The sequence below is a fragment of the Choloepus didactylus genome, chromosome 14 (assembly GCF_015220235.1).
Source record: "Choloepus didactylus isolate mChoDid1 chromosome 14, mChoDid1.pri, whole genome shotgun sequence".
Taxonomy (NCBI): Eukaryota; Metazoa; Chordata; class Mammalia; order Pilosa; family Megalonychidae; genus Choloepus; species Choloepus didactylus.
Window position 1 is genome coordinate 25,042,684 of NC_051320.1, and position 20,798 is coordinate 25,063,481.

Consider the following 20,798-nt stretch of genomic DNA (forward strand, 5'->3'; position numbering starts at 1 on the left):
AAAAATTGTGATCAAGAGTCATTATCAAAATTATGCCACCAGTCTAAATGTCTAAGGTTCATAATTCCACCATAAGGATTAAGTTAATGTATTCATTAGATTTTGTTTCCCTCTTCCTCTTTTCCTCCTTTCCATTTCTTTATTGAGACATACTTATTTCCCTCTGCTTTATTTAAAAGACCAAAATCATGTGGATGAAATAAGAACTATAAAATTCAGCCTGTACCTTGGAAGCTTTTTTATCAAACTGAGTTGAATGGGTATAATGGGGAACAGGCAAAGAATGATCCACACATATGTGTCAGCTCATGATACGCTCGCAATAAATGGATGGATGAATGAGCAGACAAATTTGAAAATTAGATGATGATGCAAAGTCATATATTGCTAAGTTTTAAATACCATTGGTAATGTGTCATTGAAGTTCAATGGAAAATAATTACAAATGCTAGAGTGATGAAAAAAGTTTTCAAGGAGAAAATAACATTTGAGCTGAACTTTGAAGGAGAGGTTGGATTTTTATTGGTGGAGGAATCATGAGAGGGCTTTACAGATGAGGAAAGCCTGAGCAAGGATATGCTGGCTGCAATAAACAAGGAATGTAGGGAACAAGGTTATCATGAACAATGGGGATATTATTTTCTATTAAACCAATGTGTTTTTTATTTTAAGTTATGTTTTAATTTTAAATTATGTTTCCCTACTGCCCTTGTCTGCAATGAAGCTATTACCTCAGGGAAGAAGAGGTACAACCTACAATAAAGAGGTTTATGTTTCAAAACTGATTTCTTTGAGGGCAAAAAAGATACAGCCATCTTAGAGCAAGACTGTGGGGCAAGAAATGTATTTTCTACATTCTGCAACTCTACCTTTGCATCTCCAAAACAAAACTTTTATTTAAGGGTTTAAGCATGTATCATATTCATAGGGAACACTAGAATTTAAGGAACTTGCCCTCCTGACAGAGAATGAAAGAGAAAAGCCCTTAGAGCTCTAGATAGAAGGAAAAGAGGTAGAAAGACAAAGATAGGAGATCAGGGACCAAAGTCCTGACTCATCTTGTGGAAATCCCAGTTGTGAGGGTGTAGAAACATCCAGATGGACTCAGAGTGGAGAGGACAGTGACTGAATCTTTACTCACAAACCTCAAATTGGTTGATCTGGGAGCTTTTGGGCTACTGATTTCCCTTCTGCATTCTTATAGCACAGACATGTAGTACAGCAAGGGTGAGAGGGGAGGGGACTAGCAAGACAGGAGAATACCCCAGTTGTCCCTTTGCTCCTCTGACAAGGAGATGGCCAGCAGCTCCTCCATGCCCTATGAGGATGTGGAAGATAGCTACGAGTTGAGAGTAATGATGCTGCCATAGTGAGGGGCAAAGTGACCCCACAGCAGAGTTTGTGGCATAGCAGCCCATCTCCACGAACAAATCCTTCCTCCCCACCACCAAAAACAGCCCAATCCTCTATGCACTTTAAATCACAAAACATAGACTCTGCACCATCACCACCCAAAAGCAAGGCAACCACCAACCCCTGGAACAAGAGTCCAGGAGGTGGTGGCATTTGGGACTCCAAGGATCCAAGAGTAAAAGTGGAGCTGAATCAATGGCACCAAGATGTATCTCCAGGCCCTGGACCATATTAAAACAAACCATGAATTTTATCAAATGATAGTAGCAGATATCAGCAGGATGTTTGTCACGAGCCTGGTTAAGAGCTGTCTCCTCAGAGTCCAGCAAGGGCACAAAGGGTAGCATCAGGACCTGCACAATGAGCAGCTGTCTGCTAGCCTTTGTCTTGGGGGCACATAAGCTTCCCCTAGGATCCAGTGACAATCGTGAGTGGTAAGTGGGGGGAAAGTGGAACTCTGAAAGAAGGAATACGGTCCTTTTAGGGATTTTGAACCTAAATTTGACTGTATGTGCTGTCATCAATTGTAACACATGTTCCACACCAGTGCAAGGTGTTGATAATAGGATGGTGTATGGGAAAACTGTATTTTATGCACGATTGTTCTGTAAACCAGAGCCCCTCTAATAAAGAAGAAAAAAAGAGAAAGAGAGAGGCTAAACTAACTGAAAGAGAAAATTTAAACCAGAGGAGATAAAGATACCTTTAAACAACAAATTTAAGGTTTTTTTTAAAAAAAATAATGTGGCTAGTTTTGTTTTGTCTTCCCCATTACTCAGCATAATGGGGATTCAAGAGCAAGGTCAGATCACTTTTAGAAGGTAAAGAATGCTACATTTTTCACCCATTTTCTTTGTAGTTAGTTTTGGGGCACTCTGGATGTATTTGGGAGACCATGAATAAACCAAGCCTCATAGAGTTGAGTGTTTGTTTTAGGAAATAGTGATCCATAGAGTTAGAAATCTATAAATATTTGTCTGGATGTGGGAATGCCAATATATTGAAGTTGGATTTAGAAATATATTCCATGCTATGTGGAAGAACTACTCTTTATAATTTCAAACATTTAACAAGATGAACTCCAGAAGAAATGTTTGATATGTTTTACTCTGGCTCTGGTTTTATCTGAGCCATAGTGCTAGTCCATCTGGAGATGCTGAGCTAGGACGGTGGGGAACAAAGTGGACCATGCGAAATTTTGATGCTACAGCACTGTGCGTGCATGTGTGTGTGTGTATGTGTGTATTTTCTACGGAAAGCTGCTAGAGGCTGACTCCGCTTTTTGCTGGAATGTGTTCCTGGAAACCACATGAGGGATCTGATATTCACCGAGTGAATCATATTTTTCTTACCCAAATGATGTTGTAATTGTGGTTTGAATTTAATGCATAGCATCAAATAAATCATATCTGTAATCAACACTATGTCACAAAAAAAAACTATCCACTGCAGTAATTTCTAAAGATTTCACTAAGGATTTTACTCTAAATAATTTGGAGGAAAGAAAAATCTCTTGAATGTTATATTTGTTGTCTATAGCAGTATAACAAATGACTGCATGCTTGGTAGCTTTAAAACAACATGCGTTTATTATCTCATAGTTTCAGTGGGTCAGGACTCTAGCTCCTCTACTTCAGAGTCTTTCACAAGACTGCAATCCAGATTTCGGTCAAGACTGGGGTCTCTTCTGAAGCTTGACTGGGAAGGGTCTGCCTACAAGGTCGTGTGGTTGTTGTCAGCATTTAGCTCCTTGTGGGTTTTTGGACTGAGGGCCTTAGTTCTTAGCTGGCCATTGTCCAGAGAACACCCTCAGGTCCTTGCCAGATGGGCCCCTCCAACATGGCAGCTTGTTTCTTCAAAGTGTGCAAACCCAGAAGGCAATAGTGAGAGCCTGCTGACAAGATCAGAGTCACAGCTTCTTGTAATGTAATCATGGAAATAACATCCATTCAACTTTGCTGCATTCTATTAGTTAGGAGCCGAATCACTATGTCCAGTGCACATTCAACGTGAAAGGATTATACAAGGATGTGAATACCAGGAGGTAGGGATCACTGTAGTCATCATTCTGACACGAATGTGTTCAGCATGTTCATCTTTACTTGTCTCTTCCTGTTGTTTCTTTTCTCATATATATATATATATACATATATATATATGTATATATATATATATAGTGCTCTTGAAGGACAAGGAAATCACAGAGTTGTGAGTGAGGGAGAAATCCGGACATGTGCATTTGTGTTTCTTATACGGTAATGTGAAAAGTTGACTGTATGGCTATAAATTTGGGATTTTCAAAATATCAGTATTTAAATTTTTTTTTCTTATCATCAAATACATTTTTGGGAAATTCAAAACTAGATATAATGTAGGAAGTGAGATGAAATTTTTAAGTGATATACTGCATGATATGTTATTAAGGAACAGTTTAGTTGGAAGAATGTTCCATAGAAGCAGATGTTGAAGAAAACGGAACAAAATTGAAAATGGTCTTGTACGACTTAATTCGGGTGGCAGTGTTTTGTGGCTTGAAGTGTAAGGGATGAGAACAGCATGTGAATTCCAAGAAAGCAGCACAGAATGGAAAATGGATTTACAATGTGTCAGACAGGGTGGTAACATCTTGTGGCATGTGGCTTGCATATAAGTGATGGGAAAAGTATGTCATGTGCCTGCTTTGTGCTTGTAGCACACCACAACGGAGAGTGAGTTGGCAACCCATGGCCAAAATACAACAGCAGCAATTTTAGTATATGGCAAGCATGATCTTCTTTCATCCACTTTGATTTCTTTTTTGTTTTTTTTCTTAATCCCAAAATGATGCGCATAAGGCAAAAATAAAGGGAGTATAGAGGAGAAAGATAAAATACAAAAGAAAGAGAATGGGCTGGGAGGCGGTATGGGAAGATGGCAACCATATCTTGTTACACTTAAAAACCAAGAAGAAAGTAAATTAATAATAGGTTCTCAATTTAAATCCACTGACATCACATCATTTTAGTTTTGTGTATTTTTGTCACCTATATAAATGAGCTGACTTCAAACAGAATCAACTTTAGAAAAGACAAGTTTAGAGCATGGATACAGAAAACTTTGTTAGAGTGTGGACTATGGCAGGTAATGTATGAATTTACCATACTCTCATAAAAGGCTTATTTTGAGTGAGCATGTTATGTATTCTAATGTAGCAATACTCATCAAAATGAGCTCCATTAATACTTGTGGTCTGGATCAAGAATAAAAACATCATCAAATATGGTATGATTATTATGGCTTACGGTCAAACTTCATCAGCAATCAGCAAATTAATAAGAGTACACATAGGAAATGCTCAACATAGGATGTTATTTATTTAACACAGAGCCTATCAGAAATAAAAATTATATTAAATAGGGTTGATGATTAGCTTAGAAACAAAAGAATAAAATATAAATATTATATATCACCTGTGGTGGCTGAAGTAATGATTTCTATAACCCAATGGTACCTAACAAGGGTAGCAAATCATTCAATAACTTAATATTGGGATGAGAAATGATTTTTCAGAAAGATTGACTTAAATAATGAGAGTTACTCATTACATGACTGTTTAGCCAGAGACATAGTCTAAAGGAATACATCCTCAGGGAATACATTATTAAGTGGTACTTAAAATGATGAACTTCTGCAAGATTTTGTGGTGATTTTCGTATTTGAAAAAATTAAAAATGTTTACCCATCATCTTATAAAAATAATTTATCTAATCCCAGACTTTTAGATTAATCAGCCTTTTCCCTTGACTACCTAGATGCTGTCTTTGCTGTGCTCACACCCATACACTGAACATTTTGCTCTTGCCTCTGTTTTCCAGATGTGTTCCTAAGTACCTCTACTACTACACTCTTTACTGATCTCCTGTCTAGGGCCTCCCATTACCACCCCTCAAATCTGGTCCCTGATAATACTTCTCTGGCATTGTCTCTAGATTTCTCTGCTGGTCACAGTGAGACATCACCTTGGACTTTCAGGTATGTCTTGTCTGCTCAGAATCACCCCACCCTGATGTGAGTCCATATGGTTGGAATTTCAGTTATTTTTATGAAAGAGAATTAGTTACAGTCTCTAATTGCTATCAAATCTTCAGACTGTGACGAAAAGTTTCAGGGGTTTGTGTGTGTATACAACATAAGCTCTTGAATTTTTAGTGGGTAAGAATTAAAAATAAAGATACCCAATGCAGAAACCAGGCCTTGGATAGTGTTCGGATTTGAATTTGCTATAAGCACTAGTATTTTCTTAGAGACTGGAAGGAGAAAACTACACCTGTATGTCAAAATTATTCTAACAGAAGAGCCTTCACAATTTATATAATGATGGGTTCAGTTAGCCCAAATCTTGTTATTCACTTGCAATCAAAGTGAACATTTCCCAGCCTATAAATTTTTACAAGCTTTGTGGTCGTCATGTGTTTGGTATTGAAGGTTATATCCAAAGGAAATTAAACAGGAACTGATAGCTAACGAAGAATATCTTAGGAAGCTTCTTGATCCTTTCAGGTAACAATAGGAGATATAGAATATGTGTAAATTTAAATATGAATAAATATTTTCCCTGTCTAACTGATCTAATCATTTTCTTTGTTTATTGAGCTCTTGTGGTCATGGAAAGTAAATATTATTTAACTTGCTCTCTCTTATTAAGAGGGAAGTCTCAACACAGCATTTAAATTCCACAAGACTTCTTTTTTTTTCCAAATGCAGTTCCAACTTGATTTTTTAAACTAAGGCTTTTCTAAAAAATCAAAGCCTATAATTTCTGGTACCTAACATTTTGTTATTGTTATTTATGAGTTTGGTCAATTTGTAATATTTTGATATACTAAGAAGGAACACTGCTCTTATATTTGAGACATGATTGTAGAAACAGGGAACTAATAAAGCATGGCCTTAACATTTTTTTTCCATCTTTCAACCAGAATATGTCCCAGCAAAGTGAATTATGTTTCACTCTCCATTCTTTCTTTCCCTTTTTATAGGAAATATAGCTATCTCACATAACATTTTTTCATAAATATTATATTTAAACATGACTATTTTCTAATGTTTTCTTAACATTTATTTTATTTTTAATAATTCACTCAAAATATATAACATCTGCTTAAAATATTGCTTAAAATATTTGACCAAATCAACTCTATCAACATAAATCAACAAACCAATTGCAATGCAGCAAAAAACTGCTCATATAATTCTTGTATAACCGATCACTGAATCACTGTGAAGGGACTTATGTTTGGAAAGCTCTTCATTTTTGTTATGAAAGTTCCTAAAACCAGATGTGAAAATTCACTCATCTCCCACATTGTCTAACTAAAACAGCTGTAAATTATTTCATGGATTACACTTAAATGAAATGAAAGTCCTGAGATTATTTCATCTAGGCAGCTGTTATTTCCTTAAATTAAATCAAAACAGCTCTCTGCTTGATTAATTCTTGGTTATTTGCCATTGTTTAAAGATAGAGTGCTCACGTGTCTTTAGTAATAAATTAGTTCATTTTTTTGAATAGTGTTCTGTGACTTAAAGGATACATCACAATTTTATAGGCTATCTTTAAAAATAAATTACAGTTTTTAGCTTCCTATTGTGAAAGGAATAAATGTGGTACTCTATAAATTTCCTAATATCATGTTTATATATTGTATACATTTCACTTGTAAAGAAAGTGAGACAGAAGAAGTGCCACTGCCTGATGTTAACTGTAGGACTGATGAAACTGTATCAGGTTTTCTCAGCCATATGCTCCATAACTCATTCCTTACACCTTCCTTAGCTCCATACTTGCCCCTCTAAGTGTCCACCAGACATCCACATGGATATCTTGATGACAGCTCTATCACAGCATGTGCCAAACAGAGGATGTTATCTCTTCCACGTTCCCTTATCATGGTAGTATGGAGAAACCTGCTCAGATTTCATACATAATCATTCATTTCATCCTATCGAAACTTCCTCTGGAGTTACCTTCTGATCCATTTCTTTCTCTCCTTAATGCTTCTCCCTTATTTCAGGCCCTCAAAAGCTTATACATGAGTTACTGATACAGCCTTGTTCCCACCACAGCTCTGTTTCCAGCTTTGTGCTTTTACAAACAGTTGTAAGTGCAACAAAATCATTCCCTCAAAAACTAATTTTCCAAAAACCAGTTCCACATAAAGATCAAATTGTCAAATGATTAACTAAATTTATCATATTATACAGGTCTTCTTGTAGTCAACAAATGTCAATTAATGCCTACTAAGTACTAGTCACACTTTTAAGACACTTAGATACAATAGTAAATAAGAAAGACAAAATTCGTATCCTGAGGTGTTGGAAAGAAATAGATTTTAAAAAATAAATAATTTATGCATGTGTGTATATGTGTGGCTATATATGTAAATGAGTGTTTATATTTAAGTATTTGCATATATACGTAAAAAGTTAGGTAATAATAAGACATGGAAAAAAAGATTGGAAGATAGTAATGCAAGTAAATATGCTTTTGAATGGAGATGATTGCTAATTTACTACTTATTCTTCCTGGTATATTTAATAAATGATTTCTTAATGGCATCAATTTAAGGAATGTTCATTTAGACTAAAGCTATGAGATAGGATAATTTAATTATGAATATATTATTATACATATATTCATGAAGCAGCTGTTCTAGAAAAGAAATATAATGTGAGCCACAAATTGGAAAGATGACTGCATAGTGGAATATAGAGACTAATAAAAACAGACTCATAGGTACTGCAGCCCACTCAATTGTGGCTGCTAGTGGAGGAAAAAGAATAGCATCCTCCTCTCTTCTACATTCCACATAGTCTGATGACTGCTGCTCATTGACAAAACCTAAAATGCATTAGCGGAACCAGATGGCCAAAGAGTGTGGTAATGTAGTTCTAAGACTTCTAAGGTCCGCAATATTGGGGAACATAGAAGATTGCAGAATAATGCCAAATGCCAGTAGACAATCTCTTGAATATTTTTAAGACTCAGTTTGCTGCTTTCTCATTTGTTTCCCATAACATTTAAAACATACATTTATGTTTTTTTCTGGGATAGGACTGATCAAATTATAGTCATCTGACTTCTTGACATTTGTCTCCCATTTACTGAACAGTTTGCTTTCAATGTGTCAAAATCAAGACAAATATGTTTTTTAAAATTCCCACTAGGTGATTCTTATATAATCCTTCCCTAGCATTCTTACCTTAAGGATCATGAGATTCTTTGGTGAAAAAAAAAGTATTCTTGTTTGCCCCAAAGAAATTTCTAGTTGACACAAATCTCTCCTTCTTATGTGGAATTTGTATTTATTTGTAACCAAAGATTATATATTGTGATGCTTAATTTCATGTGTCAACTTAGCTAGGTTATGGTGTTGTTTGGTCAGGCAAGCACCGGCCTGATTGTTACTGTGGGGAGTTTGTGGATTTAAAACATCAGTAAATTGATTGTACCTATGGCTGATTACATATACAATCAACAAAGGAGATTTCCTTCAGCAATGAGGGAAGTCATCTAATCAGTTGAAGGCCTTAAAGGGAGAACTGATAATTTCAGCAGTTAGATAAAGAATTTCCAACTCTATTTCAGCTAGCCAGCTTCTCGTGGGGAACTCATCCAAAACCTTTATCAGAGTTCATAGCTTGTGGCCTGCCCTACAGAATTTGGATTTATCCATCCCCATTGTCAGGTGAGCCAATTCCTATAATAAATCTCATAATGTTTACATTATATATATATTATATAGTATGTACATTATATATTTATATCCCCTGCCAGTTCTGTTTCCCTGGAGAACCATGATCAATACATATATTTACTATACCTTCAGGACTTGGCTCAGTATTGTGGGGAGAAGCTTGGAGAATAATATTTTATTTAGTAAAGAAAAAGGCAAAAAAAGAAAGGAAGGAAGGAAACTAAAAAAAAAGGAAGAAAGGAAAGAAAGAAGGAAGGAGGAAAGAAAAATTCAGTTATGGATTGAATAATGTCCCTCCTGAAGACATGTTTAAGTCCTAAACCCCCAATCCTGTGGATGTGAACTCTTGTAAATGGGATCTTTGGAGATGTTATTAGTTAAGATGAGGTCAAACTGAATTAAGATGGGTCTGAATCCAGTATGACTGGATTGCTCTCCTTATCAGCAGAGGAAGTTTCGACACAGTAGGGGAGAGAGAGAGAGAGAGAGAGTGAGAGAGGGAGAGCACGAGCGAGCATGCGAGCGCACAAGAGAGCGTCATAGATGTTGGGTTATGGATTACCAACAAGATACCACCAGAACACTACAGACTTCAAAGATAGTCTGACTCTTCTAACACCTTGATTTTGCACTTCTGGCCTTCAAAACTATGAGACAGTAAATTCCTATTATTTAAGCCAACTAGTCTGTGGTGATTGTTATAGCAACCCTGGCAAGTTAAGTCAGGCTCTGATAACCATTGATGCTCAATATTTCTATGTTTTCTATATTTAAAAAGTGTTCTTGCATTTGGTGTCTTGACTTTTCCAGTATTGAATATTCCTTGGAGAGGATCTTACTCAGATTTTTAAATTTGTTTTTCTCTCTCTCTCTTTCAATTTATGCTAATTTTCCAGAATTCCGTAAGTTTAGGTATTTTTCTTTTTTCCCCTTGACAATTTAAGCCTAGACACCTGCTACCCTTAATGAAGTTACTGAGGAAGTGGAGCTAGACCTTGGTTTGTACTTTGTTTATTTTTGTTTTTTGTAAACTAAACATAGATTATTAATATCTTCCCATGACTAAATTGGATGTGAGATTCAGTAGTTAGGCTCTCATTTACCTTCCATGAAGGAATAAATATGGGTAAAGAAAGAATGAAAGAATGAATATTTCTCAGTTAGTCCTCTTCTAAGACTGCAGGAGCCAATTTCAGTGCCATCACCACAGTTGCATCTGACCCTTCCAAAGCCATAGCAGTTGCCTGAGGCAGCTTCAGCTTGCAGCACCTTGAAGTCTCCACTGAACTAGCTAATGAATTCCAGGAGGCTTCTTACTCTAGGATTCTCTTTTTTTCACACACCATGATAATTATTCTGAGCTGGAAATAAAGAGGTAATACCAAAATGGGGGAGAGAAATGGCTAGGGAATCTTCAAAAAACCTCATTAAATATACTCCTTAATTTCATATGTGAAAGGAGACTTCTGGCAGGGAATTTTTACTGTTCATCAAGAGGCAGTCATAAAAATTTTTTTTTTTTTAACCTTTTCTACAGATACAAAGCAACCTACATATGCTTAGATAATTATCAAAATTGCATACCCTTACTAGTGGAGAAATGGTGCAAAGGCAAGTAGGTAATTGAGAGTTTGGGCCTTTGAATATGTCCTCAAGGTAAGTGGTGGCCATCATGTTTGGACTTCCTAGTCCAGAATGAACCACATAATTTGTTCATGTCAGTGTGAAGAATAAGTAAGAACTGATCTCATTGTAAGTAGGTGTGGTGTGCTTTGTAACTCCAAGAGTAAAACTGAAGAAGCAACTTTAAGATTTAATTCATAACAATCTGGCCCTTCCTTTCTTGTGGCTTCCTTTAAACAAACAATCTTCTTTAAAACTTTCAGTTTACTCTTTTCAATAGTATAAGATACACCCTAAATCCATTGTAGAATTATAATGAGGATGTTATAAGAGAAGTTTACACTTGTATTAAACCCTAGATATCATTTAGTACGATGCTTCTGCAAAATCCTACACTATCCTCCATAAATAATTAATTAGCCTCTTTTAAAACAGTTCCAGGATGGGATGCTCACATTCCCTATAAAACATTGCACAGATTATGCCTTTGGACAGCTATAAATGTTATCAGATTTTTAAATTAACCTCCAAACATGCTTCCTTCTTATTACATTCATTCCTTCTTTGGAGCCAAAGAGGGAACTCTAATCTTTTTTCCATATGAGAAACCTTTAGATACTTGAAGGTTGCCATTGTGCAAATAAATGAAGACCACTCAGATGAGAACAAGCAGAGGCTATTTATTCAGAGCTTGCTTTGGCATAGGAATCAGCCACCATCACTTGCATTTGGTAGGGACTCAAAGGCAGGCGGGGGAGTAGGAAAGCTTTATAGTGAAAAAGAGGGAAGGTTTCGGGTATGTTCTCAGTGGAGGTTGTTGGCATGGGGAAGCTGAAGGAATGCTAACTAGCAGTCATGTATCTTACAGATTGGTTTGGGGTACATGTTTGGCTTTCTCTTGATTGGTTCTGAGTAAGAAATGGGGGCAATATAGGGAAGCTATCAGTCATTGACCAAGTCCTGAATACTTTGGGTCAGTTGTTACAGAGGTAGTGGTTTAGCTTCCTGGACTGATTGCTCCATAGGTTGTGGTTTGGCTTCCCTGGTTGGTTGCCAAAGAGGTTGTGGAACAGTCTTTTATTGTCATATATTGCCTGGCCATTTTCCATTTGTATCTTCAGTTTCCTAGTCCCTGCTTCTGGTCATTCTCTCCATTGTAAGAGGTTGAGCAATTCAGGGAGGGCCAGGAGTTCACATATTCACAGCTTGGTGATTCATACGTCTTCATAGTCAACTGTATCAGGAGATCTTAATCTTTTTGTTGTTACCATGGAAGTCATCTGATGAGAGAATTGTTGCACAGAAGCATTTAAGACTCTGGATAGAATTCAGTGGGCCAGCATCATGACCACTACAACAAAAACAGTAACAATTAAGTGTTCATCTAAGACGTTTCAGAACCGAGGAACCTAATTGCCCAACCTAGGCCAAAAGAACAAATTTCATAGTTCTCATCGATTAATCTTAAGAGCCAAGTATTCAGTCATGAAGATGATATATAGCCTTTTCTGTCTCACCTATTTCATTGATCCTAGTACAGCAAGAAGTGTTAAGAGACAAAGATGCCACAATGACCTGTCACAAGAAATCTAGAGTAAGATGATTGTCCATCACTACTCATGACAATGAGTTGAAACTGATCTATATTCCATGTATTGCAGAGGTGATATCATTAATAATTTGTGCCAGAAATAGTGATATGTTTCTTACAGTCTTTTCTATTTGTATGATTCCTACTTTTGGGAACACTGCTTTAATTGTTTGCAAAAATAATGACTCAGTAATTCCCCCAGGTAGAGTGCCTTAATGAATAATCAAGAGTGATCTCATTTTGGAAATTCCTTATTTGTAATTTCCAGCTGGGTGATTTATGTAATTAGGTTTTCTGTGTACAGGTAAGTTTTGTAATACTGTTACTAAAGTGCATGAGGTAAAAAAAAAAAAGAGAGGGGGGGCATGAGGTATTAGTTTGTGGCAAACAGGACTAGACATCCTGGCTGCAAAGAAAGTAGTATCTGGTAAGTATACATGGAGATGCAGACAAAAAGGAATTGCTGGAACCACGGCCTTACATTAGATATTTGAATCTCTACTAGTCTCTTCCAGGTACAAATAATTGGCCCATCATCCTATGAAGGTTGTTGAATTCAAATTTAGAATTACCTAGAATCTGATTAATAGGTTGTAAAAATCTCTTCTTTTTGTGTGCAAGGACACTAGCAAAGTCACATATCTGTTTAATGTCATTTGTCCAAGTGAAAATGACACCAGCAGTAATTCCCTATGGTTTTATTTGATGAAACGTGAATTGGCCAAAGGTTTTATCATAGAAGTCTGTTAATGGGTGGCATACCCAGCAGTCAGTAAGCTTGAGGGTTACTGTTTGGAACAATCTGAGATTGATGTTAGAATGATTATATTCTGACCTAACAATTATCATTAGGAAAGAATAAAAAAGGGAAAGGGCCATTATGGGTCTATAGAAAATAAAAAGAAGAATGATTGTATGCAAGCAGATGAAAAACAATATAGGAATTAGACAGGGGTCTTGCTCAATATCTTGGGTGGAAGTTATCCACTATCTGAGGTCGTCTTCTTGTTCTTGTTCTGAAGGCTTTGGGTCAGCTATCTACTCCAAAGATCAACTTGTTCTAGATGATGTCTGAGAATCCTCAGTTTGAAGTCCTTTATTGGAGTAGGCTTCCAATTTTGTTAATTCTGGATTGCTTTTTAGCTGTGAGATGTGAACCCAAGGATTTTCTGCTTGGAGTCTTCTGTAATTGTTAATACAAATACATGATAAGTTTCCTTCCAATCAGGTTCAAGAGAAAGTTTTTTCTGATCTATCTTCCAATAGATGAACTATCCTGGTTTAATACCATGAAGAATCTGTTTAGGAAGGTGTTTGAGAAGGTGACCTATATAGTACATGAGTCCCTTGCAATATTTTGCCATGTCTGCATGTAGCAAGGCAGAGTCTAGTATCATTGGTAAAATCTCTGATCACAGAGGTTTCCAGTTACCAATTCATAGAGGGATAAATAATGTGTCCCTGAGGGAGTGGTAGTACCTTTGACCAAGGGAGCTCCAGGGTTTCTGAAAATTCTGTTAATTTTATTTGAAGGATGTCACATTAGTTTTTAAATCATTCCAGAAGATTGTGGGTGGTAATAGCAATGTGGTTTTTGAGTAAGAGGTAATAACTTTCAGTGTTCTTCTATAATGTTTCTTATGAAGTATGTGCTTTAGTCACTTGATAAAAATATGTATTCCCAAGATTGGAAATATAAAATCAAACAGCCTCCTAATGACAGTAAGGGCCATAGCTTTTTGCCAAGGGAATGCTTCAACCCATGCTGAAAATAGCCATACAATAACTAGAACATATCCAAATACCTTGAAGGGTGAGCACGATATAAAATCCATCTGAAGAGCCATTGAAGTTTTGTTTCCTGGCCATGTCCCAACTTTATACAGATTTTCCCAAATTATACTGTTGGCAGGTAACACATGGCCCAATAACCCCAGCTGTCTTTAAAAATTTCCCCAGCAAGTTTGATTTAAGATGGTAAACAGTTTATCTGCACCATGATGAGTAGTTTCAGGGAGAAATTTAGCTAATATCCACTTGAAATCATCTGGTGCCACCAAGTGGACTCTTGGGAGTGCCAGAGATGAGCTGAATGAAGGATAGAACCATGTTTTCCCCATTTTTCTTTTCAGAATCAGGGGCTACATGTTGACATTTTGTAATGGTCTCTTTGAATCCCTCCAGGGGTTTATCCTTTGAGAGTTTATTTAGAATTATAACTTTATTTAAGGTTGCTTGTTTGGCATAATCTGCTAGAGCATTTCCTTTAGTTTGCATACCATTTCTTTTTTCATGGACCTCAATTTTTATAATTGCAACCTCTCTATGAAGTAGGAGTACATCTAAAAGTGTCTTAAACATCTTGTTCATTTTTCATATGGGTTCCAGAAGAGTTGAGAAAACTTTTGTTTTCAAAGCATCCCAAAGTATGACATTTAAAACAAAGCAGAACAAAACCTGTATATATATATATGTTCACTCTCTGATCTTGGCTAGTTGACAAGTTCAAGTAAATGCATTAGTACTAAAGGCAAGTTTAAATTAGTGATAACCTATCCTCCTTGATAGTATCCACTTTCAAGTTTTGAAGAATGATCCATCAGCAATCAATATTAGGTCAGGTTACTCAACAGGAGTCTTTAATAAAACTGAGTGAGGTACAGAAAGTTCCCCAACTGAGGTAGGAAAATCATGAGGCTCCCTTCTTCTGGTAGGTGTAGAAGAATGGCAGGATTCGGGGTGTTATCATGGTGAATCATAATGTGAGAGAGAGAACAACCAACAGTATCTCTTAAGAGGTTCGTCAGCTGGCTGAAAAGTGTCATGTGTTCTCTGTCAGTAGTAATGTCTGTACTGCATGAGGAACCATGAGAGCAAGTGGGGAGCCCATGACTAGTTCAGCGCAAGCATCCCCCAGCAAAGTTTGCAGTGGCAGCTATTACCCTAAGGCAAAGGATATAAGCCTTTGCAACTGAGTCCAGGTTGATACTCTAGTAATCATGAGTTTTTAATGGTTTCCATGAAGTTGAATTAAAACCCTAAAAGTTTGTCTTGATTGCTCAATCACAAGTATAAAAAAGGGCTTTTAGTTAGGGCTACCTATGGGAAAAGGCTGTTGAAGAGCCTCTTTCAGTTTATAGAAGGCGTGTTCATGTTTAATTTTGACTAAAAATTGTCACATTCTCTGGAAAATTTGACACCCATTGCCTGAACTATCCAGTTAAACCTAGAAATCCTCTCGATTGTCATTTTGTGAGGGATATAGGATGTTTGGAGAGTTTTTATTCTCTGAAGAGATAGTGATTTCCTTCCTTTGATAGGTTATGCCCTAAATAATGGACTGTTTTTTGACAAATTATAATTTGTTTTTGAAACCATATGTCCTATTTTGGCTAAGGGAGAGAGTAAGTAAATATAATCTTTTTAAAATAGACTACCTTATTCATTGAACAAAGTAGGAGATCATGTACCTTTTGTACCAGAATGGAATCACAAGGGAAATTTAGATTTTTTTGTCTTCATTGAGGACTGGGAAAAAATAGGAAGGGGCTTCAGTGAACCCCTGGGACATGACTGTTCAGGTTTATTGTCCTCCCCAGGTAAAGGCAAAAAGGAATGATTTATAATGAAAAAAAAAAAAAAGATAAGGTTTCAGATATGTTCTTGTTGGAGTTTGTTGGATGGGGAAGCTGGAGGCAGACCAGAAGCAGAGCATCTGATGTAATTGGTTTGGGGAGCATACTTGGCTTTTCTTGGTTAGTCCTGAGTTAGAAGTAAGGCCAAAACAAGGAAGCTAGAAGTCGTGGACCAAGACCTGACCATTTGGGGCTAACTGCTGCAGAGTTTGTGATTTGATCTCCCAAACTAGTTACAGCAAAGGTGTGGCTCAGAGTTCTTTTGTCATATATGATCTATCCATTGTCCGCTTGCATTCATTTTCTCACAATTTTTTCTCCTGTAAATCACCATTTTATCTCCTGTAAATCTTCTCATATCATTTGTCTTATCTAGGAAAGATTTGAAAAATAATTGGTGCATGAAGTGAGATTTTTGCAAAACAGAAATGTTAAATAGTATTTTGCTTAACCAATTATCAGAAGATACTTGGAAATATGGACTTTCCTCCTTAGTGCTCATAGAGTTAACTTTTTCTTTGTAATTTTTTATGTTGTTGCAGAGGATCTTGATGACTTAAGAATGGAGGGAGTAACTACCCTGGTGCCTTCTGGGAGTAAATTTAACCAAGGTCGTGCTGCTCACCCTGCTGAACCTCAGGCCAAGGTCACACTGAACATCTGCTCAAGGTGTGCCAGGTAAAATAAACAGCATGTATGGTATATATATGGTATATAGAATTTTTAAATCTGAGATTTTTTACGCTAAGAATGTCCTCCACTGTGCTAAGAAAACCTTTTCTCCTTCCGGTTACCTTTTGCACTAACATTGGCAAGGGAGTTAGTTGTGCAGCTTATCCTTGTGCCCAGTGCCACTCAGAGCAACAATGAATCAAACAGTTCGGATTGTCTTTACTTCACAGCTTGAGACTACTTTAAGCTTCTCTGTCTCTGAATTTCATTAGCTGTCTGCCCTTCTGTTCCCTTTCAAAAGAAGATTCAAGGGGCTCCAAAAGGACAAAGCCACTTTTAAAGCACCTGGAAAAGGAAGAGTTTGCCCAGGTAAAGTTTCAGAGCTGATATTTTTGGCCTCTTAACCTCTCCTTCATCCTGTTCACCTCCTGGAAAGAATTTAATCAGTTTGATGCTTTTCAGTTTTGGCAGCTGAAAGCAATCTCTGCATATTCTGTATGTGACCAAAGAAGCTTCTAGTTAGGGCCAAGTCAGCTCCCGGCCCTGGCCCAGCAGAAACTCCCCAAATAGCCGAGAATTCCTTCTTTTGTGGGGACTGAATCTCATTTGCAAAGAGGCTTTTAAGCCTGTTTAAATGGTAAAACAAGCCTTCTAACCCTTATGTAAATGGTGCAGATTAGCAAGAACAGTATACTGGCTGGCCCAGTTTTATCTCCTTTTCTTTATGTCTAGCTGTTCTATTGTACTGTTTGAGAGGGGGATTAGCTGCTTGGAAATAGGGAGCAGGGAAATATAGGAAAATGAAATAAGATTTATGTAGCTTTTCCTCTTTTGCTTTTACCGCCTCAGAAATTTTTTTTAATTGTTGCAAGCTTAGGAAAATAGAAAGGACACCTCTTAGAATGCTTGGGGTTGCTGTTTGAGACCATTAGAGAAATGCCATTTCACTGTGATAACACCATTGGAAGCATTGAATCAGACAAAGTAATGTTTGTATGAATTGATTTTTTGATTAGGGTTCTGAAGACACCTTCTAATATTTATGTGACGATATTTAGGCAGCTTGAGTATACAAAGATCATCTTGGGAAGAGTCGTTTGACTTTTGTTTTTATTTTTTTTTTTAACATTTTAGTATATTTATAAATTTAAAATTTGATTGGCAAGGGTTTGGTCCTTGGTCCCTTTTATCATTTATGAAAGACTGGGAAATGAAGTGTTTATTTTTTTCATAATGGAAAGCCTAGGAAAACAGTATGTTTTACTAAAATATTAAGGTTCTGAGTTGGGAAAGGGCCAAAGTGTGTGTGTGTATCCCTAATTTATCAGCAATTCAGCTGTATAGCAAACGAGTTAGATTATAAATCACAGGCAACCGGCACTTAAGATGATCCCTTAACCGAATTTATTTTAGACATACTCAACTGAATATAGTTACATTCATTGCTTTTTCACCATGTACCAGGTGCTATTCTAAATACATTAAATTCTCATTTAATTTGCAAACCACTCTTGGATTTTGTTATTATTGTTGTTAGGTTTAGGCCCTGGGCCCTCACCCTACCCCTACCCTTAGGAATTTTGCAATAAAACCCTGCCCCCCAACACCCTAGGAACCCTGCACTCCTGCACTCCCCCCCACCGCTCAGCCCCACTCTCAAACCAGCCAATGGAAATCTGCCAACTACCCCCTTTCCTAAAAGTAGCCACTGAAAGTCTGCACACCTAAACCTATCAGCATCCCCTTACCTCCTGTGCCTGGAGAAAGAAATTCCCATCAACCATCCTTTATAAGCCCTGTTGTTCCCTTAGCTTAGGGCTGTCGACAGTTTCTTAGGCTTCAGCCCATTTGTGCACAACGGGACAATATAACTCCTGTGTGCCCAAGGTAGCACAGCCAGTAGATGGCAAAACACAGATTCAAACCCATGCAGTATGGCTTGACAGTATGCTTACTTCATCTGTGTGTTTTATTGCTAAACACTATGCTGTTGTCTGAAAGTGAAGATGGAGGCCTGAAATAAGATGGAAATAATGGGACAGAAAGAGATTGAGGTGTTATAAATGATGAGAGTTAATGATTGTTTTGAGACTACAAAGCAGTGTTGTCGTTTCAAAAGCAAGACAGAGATATATTGATTCAGGGAAATGTGATAAACACACTATGGAACACGACTATAGACTGTTCGTTTTAGAGCAACTGCTGTGGCCGTAGTTCAGAATGGAGGAATCATCTGTAATAGTAGTTGTCAAGAACTAAGAGGAATTTGAGATTTTACCTTACTTGTAACCTAACATGGTAGCCTGCTACAGTTTTATGGATGCTGGCAGAAGACTCCTGGGTCAGAAGACTAAAGACTTTATTACTCATGCAGTATCAATAGTCATAGTATTCACATTTTCACTAGTTCCGTGAACTGTATGACAGGAGAGGAACCTCAAGTTTAGGGAATCTAAATGTTTTAGAGTGAACAGTAAGCATGCCCGACCTCTGCTCCAGAGAGAGCTCCATATCTATATTCCAGGGCTGTATGCTACACAGACATCCCTGAATTGATTATCTGGAACAAAGTCAGTGCCTCTGCTCATAAGACATGCAGACACATGAGAGACCCATGGAGAATTGTCTCCCAAAGCTTGTTTGCCTTTGTTTGCCAGAAATGCTGTGACAAATACCACACATTGGTTGGCTTAACAAGGGAAATTTATTGTCTTATGGTTTTAGAGGCTAGAAGTCCAAAATCAAGGTTTCTGCAGGGCTGTACTTTCTCCCCAAATGCAATAGTGTTCTGGCTTTGGCTTGCCACAATCCTTGGCTTGCATTTCTGCCTTCCATCACATGGTGATCTCTTGCTCCTTGCGTCTGCTCTTTCAGTTTCTGCTGACTTCCAGCTTCTTTCTGTGGCTTTCTCTTCATAAAGCCTCCAGTAGCAGGGATTAAGGCCCACCCTGATTCAGTTCTGCCACACCTAAACAGGATCTTCAAAGATCCTATTCACAAATGAGTCCACACCTGAACTGATAATACATCTTCAAAAGGCCCTATTTACAAATGGGCTCATTCCCACAGGAAAGCAGATAAGATTAAGAGCATGTTTTTTGTTGGGATATATAATTCAATCTACCATTTTTGTAATACATTGACATGGTTATCAAAGATTTCCATAACTCTCAAACGTCAATTCATATAGCTGCCTTACCTCTCCTAGTTGCAGTTAAGAGTGTGAAAACTATACCTTTTAAACCGAAGTTGATCAATTATGTAAGGCAGAAGTCATAAACTGGAGGACTGGGAGTATTGTTCAAGTGTTTTATTTGTCCACATAGTATTAAAAAATACCACTGGATTAGTTGCCAATTTCACATTAAATTTGCCTTTCTGTCTTCTTAGGAGAAATGAGGAGAGCTGATAATGCTGGGTCCACGTTCTCAAATGGTTAGAGTAGTAGCTTCCCCTCTAGACCTTTACACCTCAATTTGTCTGACCACCTTTGCTCATTTATGTTACCTGTCTGAGGCATGTAGGCATTTGTCTGTACCTCTGATATGCAGAGGTGCTGGAACATCAAGGACAAGCAGTGAGTCACGATTGGAGGAATATAGGCTGTTAACCTGGCTAGACCACTAGTGCTGCAGAAGCAGCAGACTGGATCTCAATGATTCGGGGTTCCATTTATGGGCAAGCGCTTAAGGCAGGCAGGCTGCAGTCCTGGAGTGACCAGGCAGTTCCTTGGTCTGCAGAATTCCAGTGTTACAAACCAGACCAACATGGAGAATATGACTGCTTCATTTGGAGAACTGATTCATTCCCATTGCTTTCTTTGTGGGCACCAGAACCCTTCCTGGAAGGGACCCGTGAGAGGATAATGGAGGCATCATAAAGTAAATCGGAAATTAGATTTTGGCCAGGGGTCATGATTTAATTCCATATCTCCAGGGAGTAGAGACAGTGTGGTGTTAACGGATAAGAAAGTTTAAGATAATTAGTGTTAAATCATTTCACTTACTTACCTACCCCTTAAAGGCTTTACAGCAATGGTAGAATGGAAAGATCACCTGCTATGAAGTCCACAAAAGGTTCCTAACATCAGCACTCTAAATTACCTAGTGTGTCATCTTGGGAAAATTT

At 37.4% G+C, this 20,798-nt stretch overlaps 1 protein-coding gene across 7 annotated transcripts in view; it reads left to right on the forward strand.

The window, feature by feature from the left end:
- The window catches only part of C14H8orf34 (chromosome 14 C8orf34 homolog), a 480,113-nt gene that overhangs the window by 316,860 nt on the left and 142,455 nt on the right, over window positions 1-20,798 (forward strand). For 5 of the 7 annotated variants that reach the window (XM_037803247.1, XM_037803243.1, XM_037803245.1 and 2 more), the window contains one exon: window positions 16,541-16,676. In XM_037803247.1, the coding sequence (XP_037659175.1) occupies window positions 16,541-16,676 (136 nt within the window). The remainder of the gene's footprint in view (window positions 1-16,540; window positions 16,677-20,798) is intronic. The other 2 variants (XM_037803244.1, XM_037803246.1) reach the window with 1 other exon arrangement.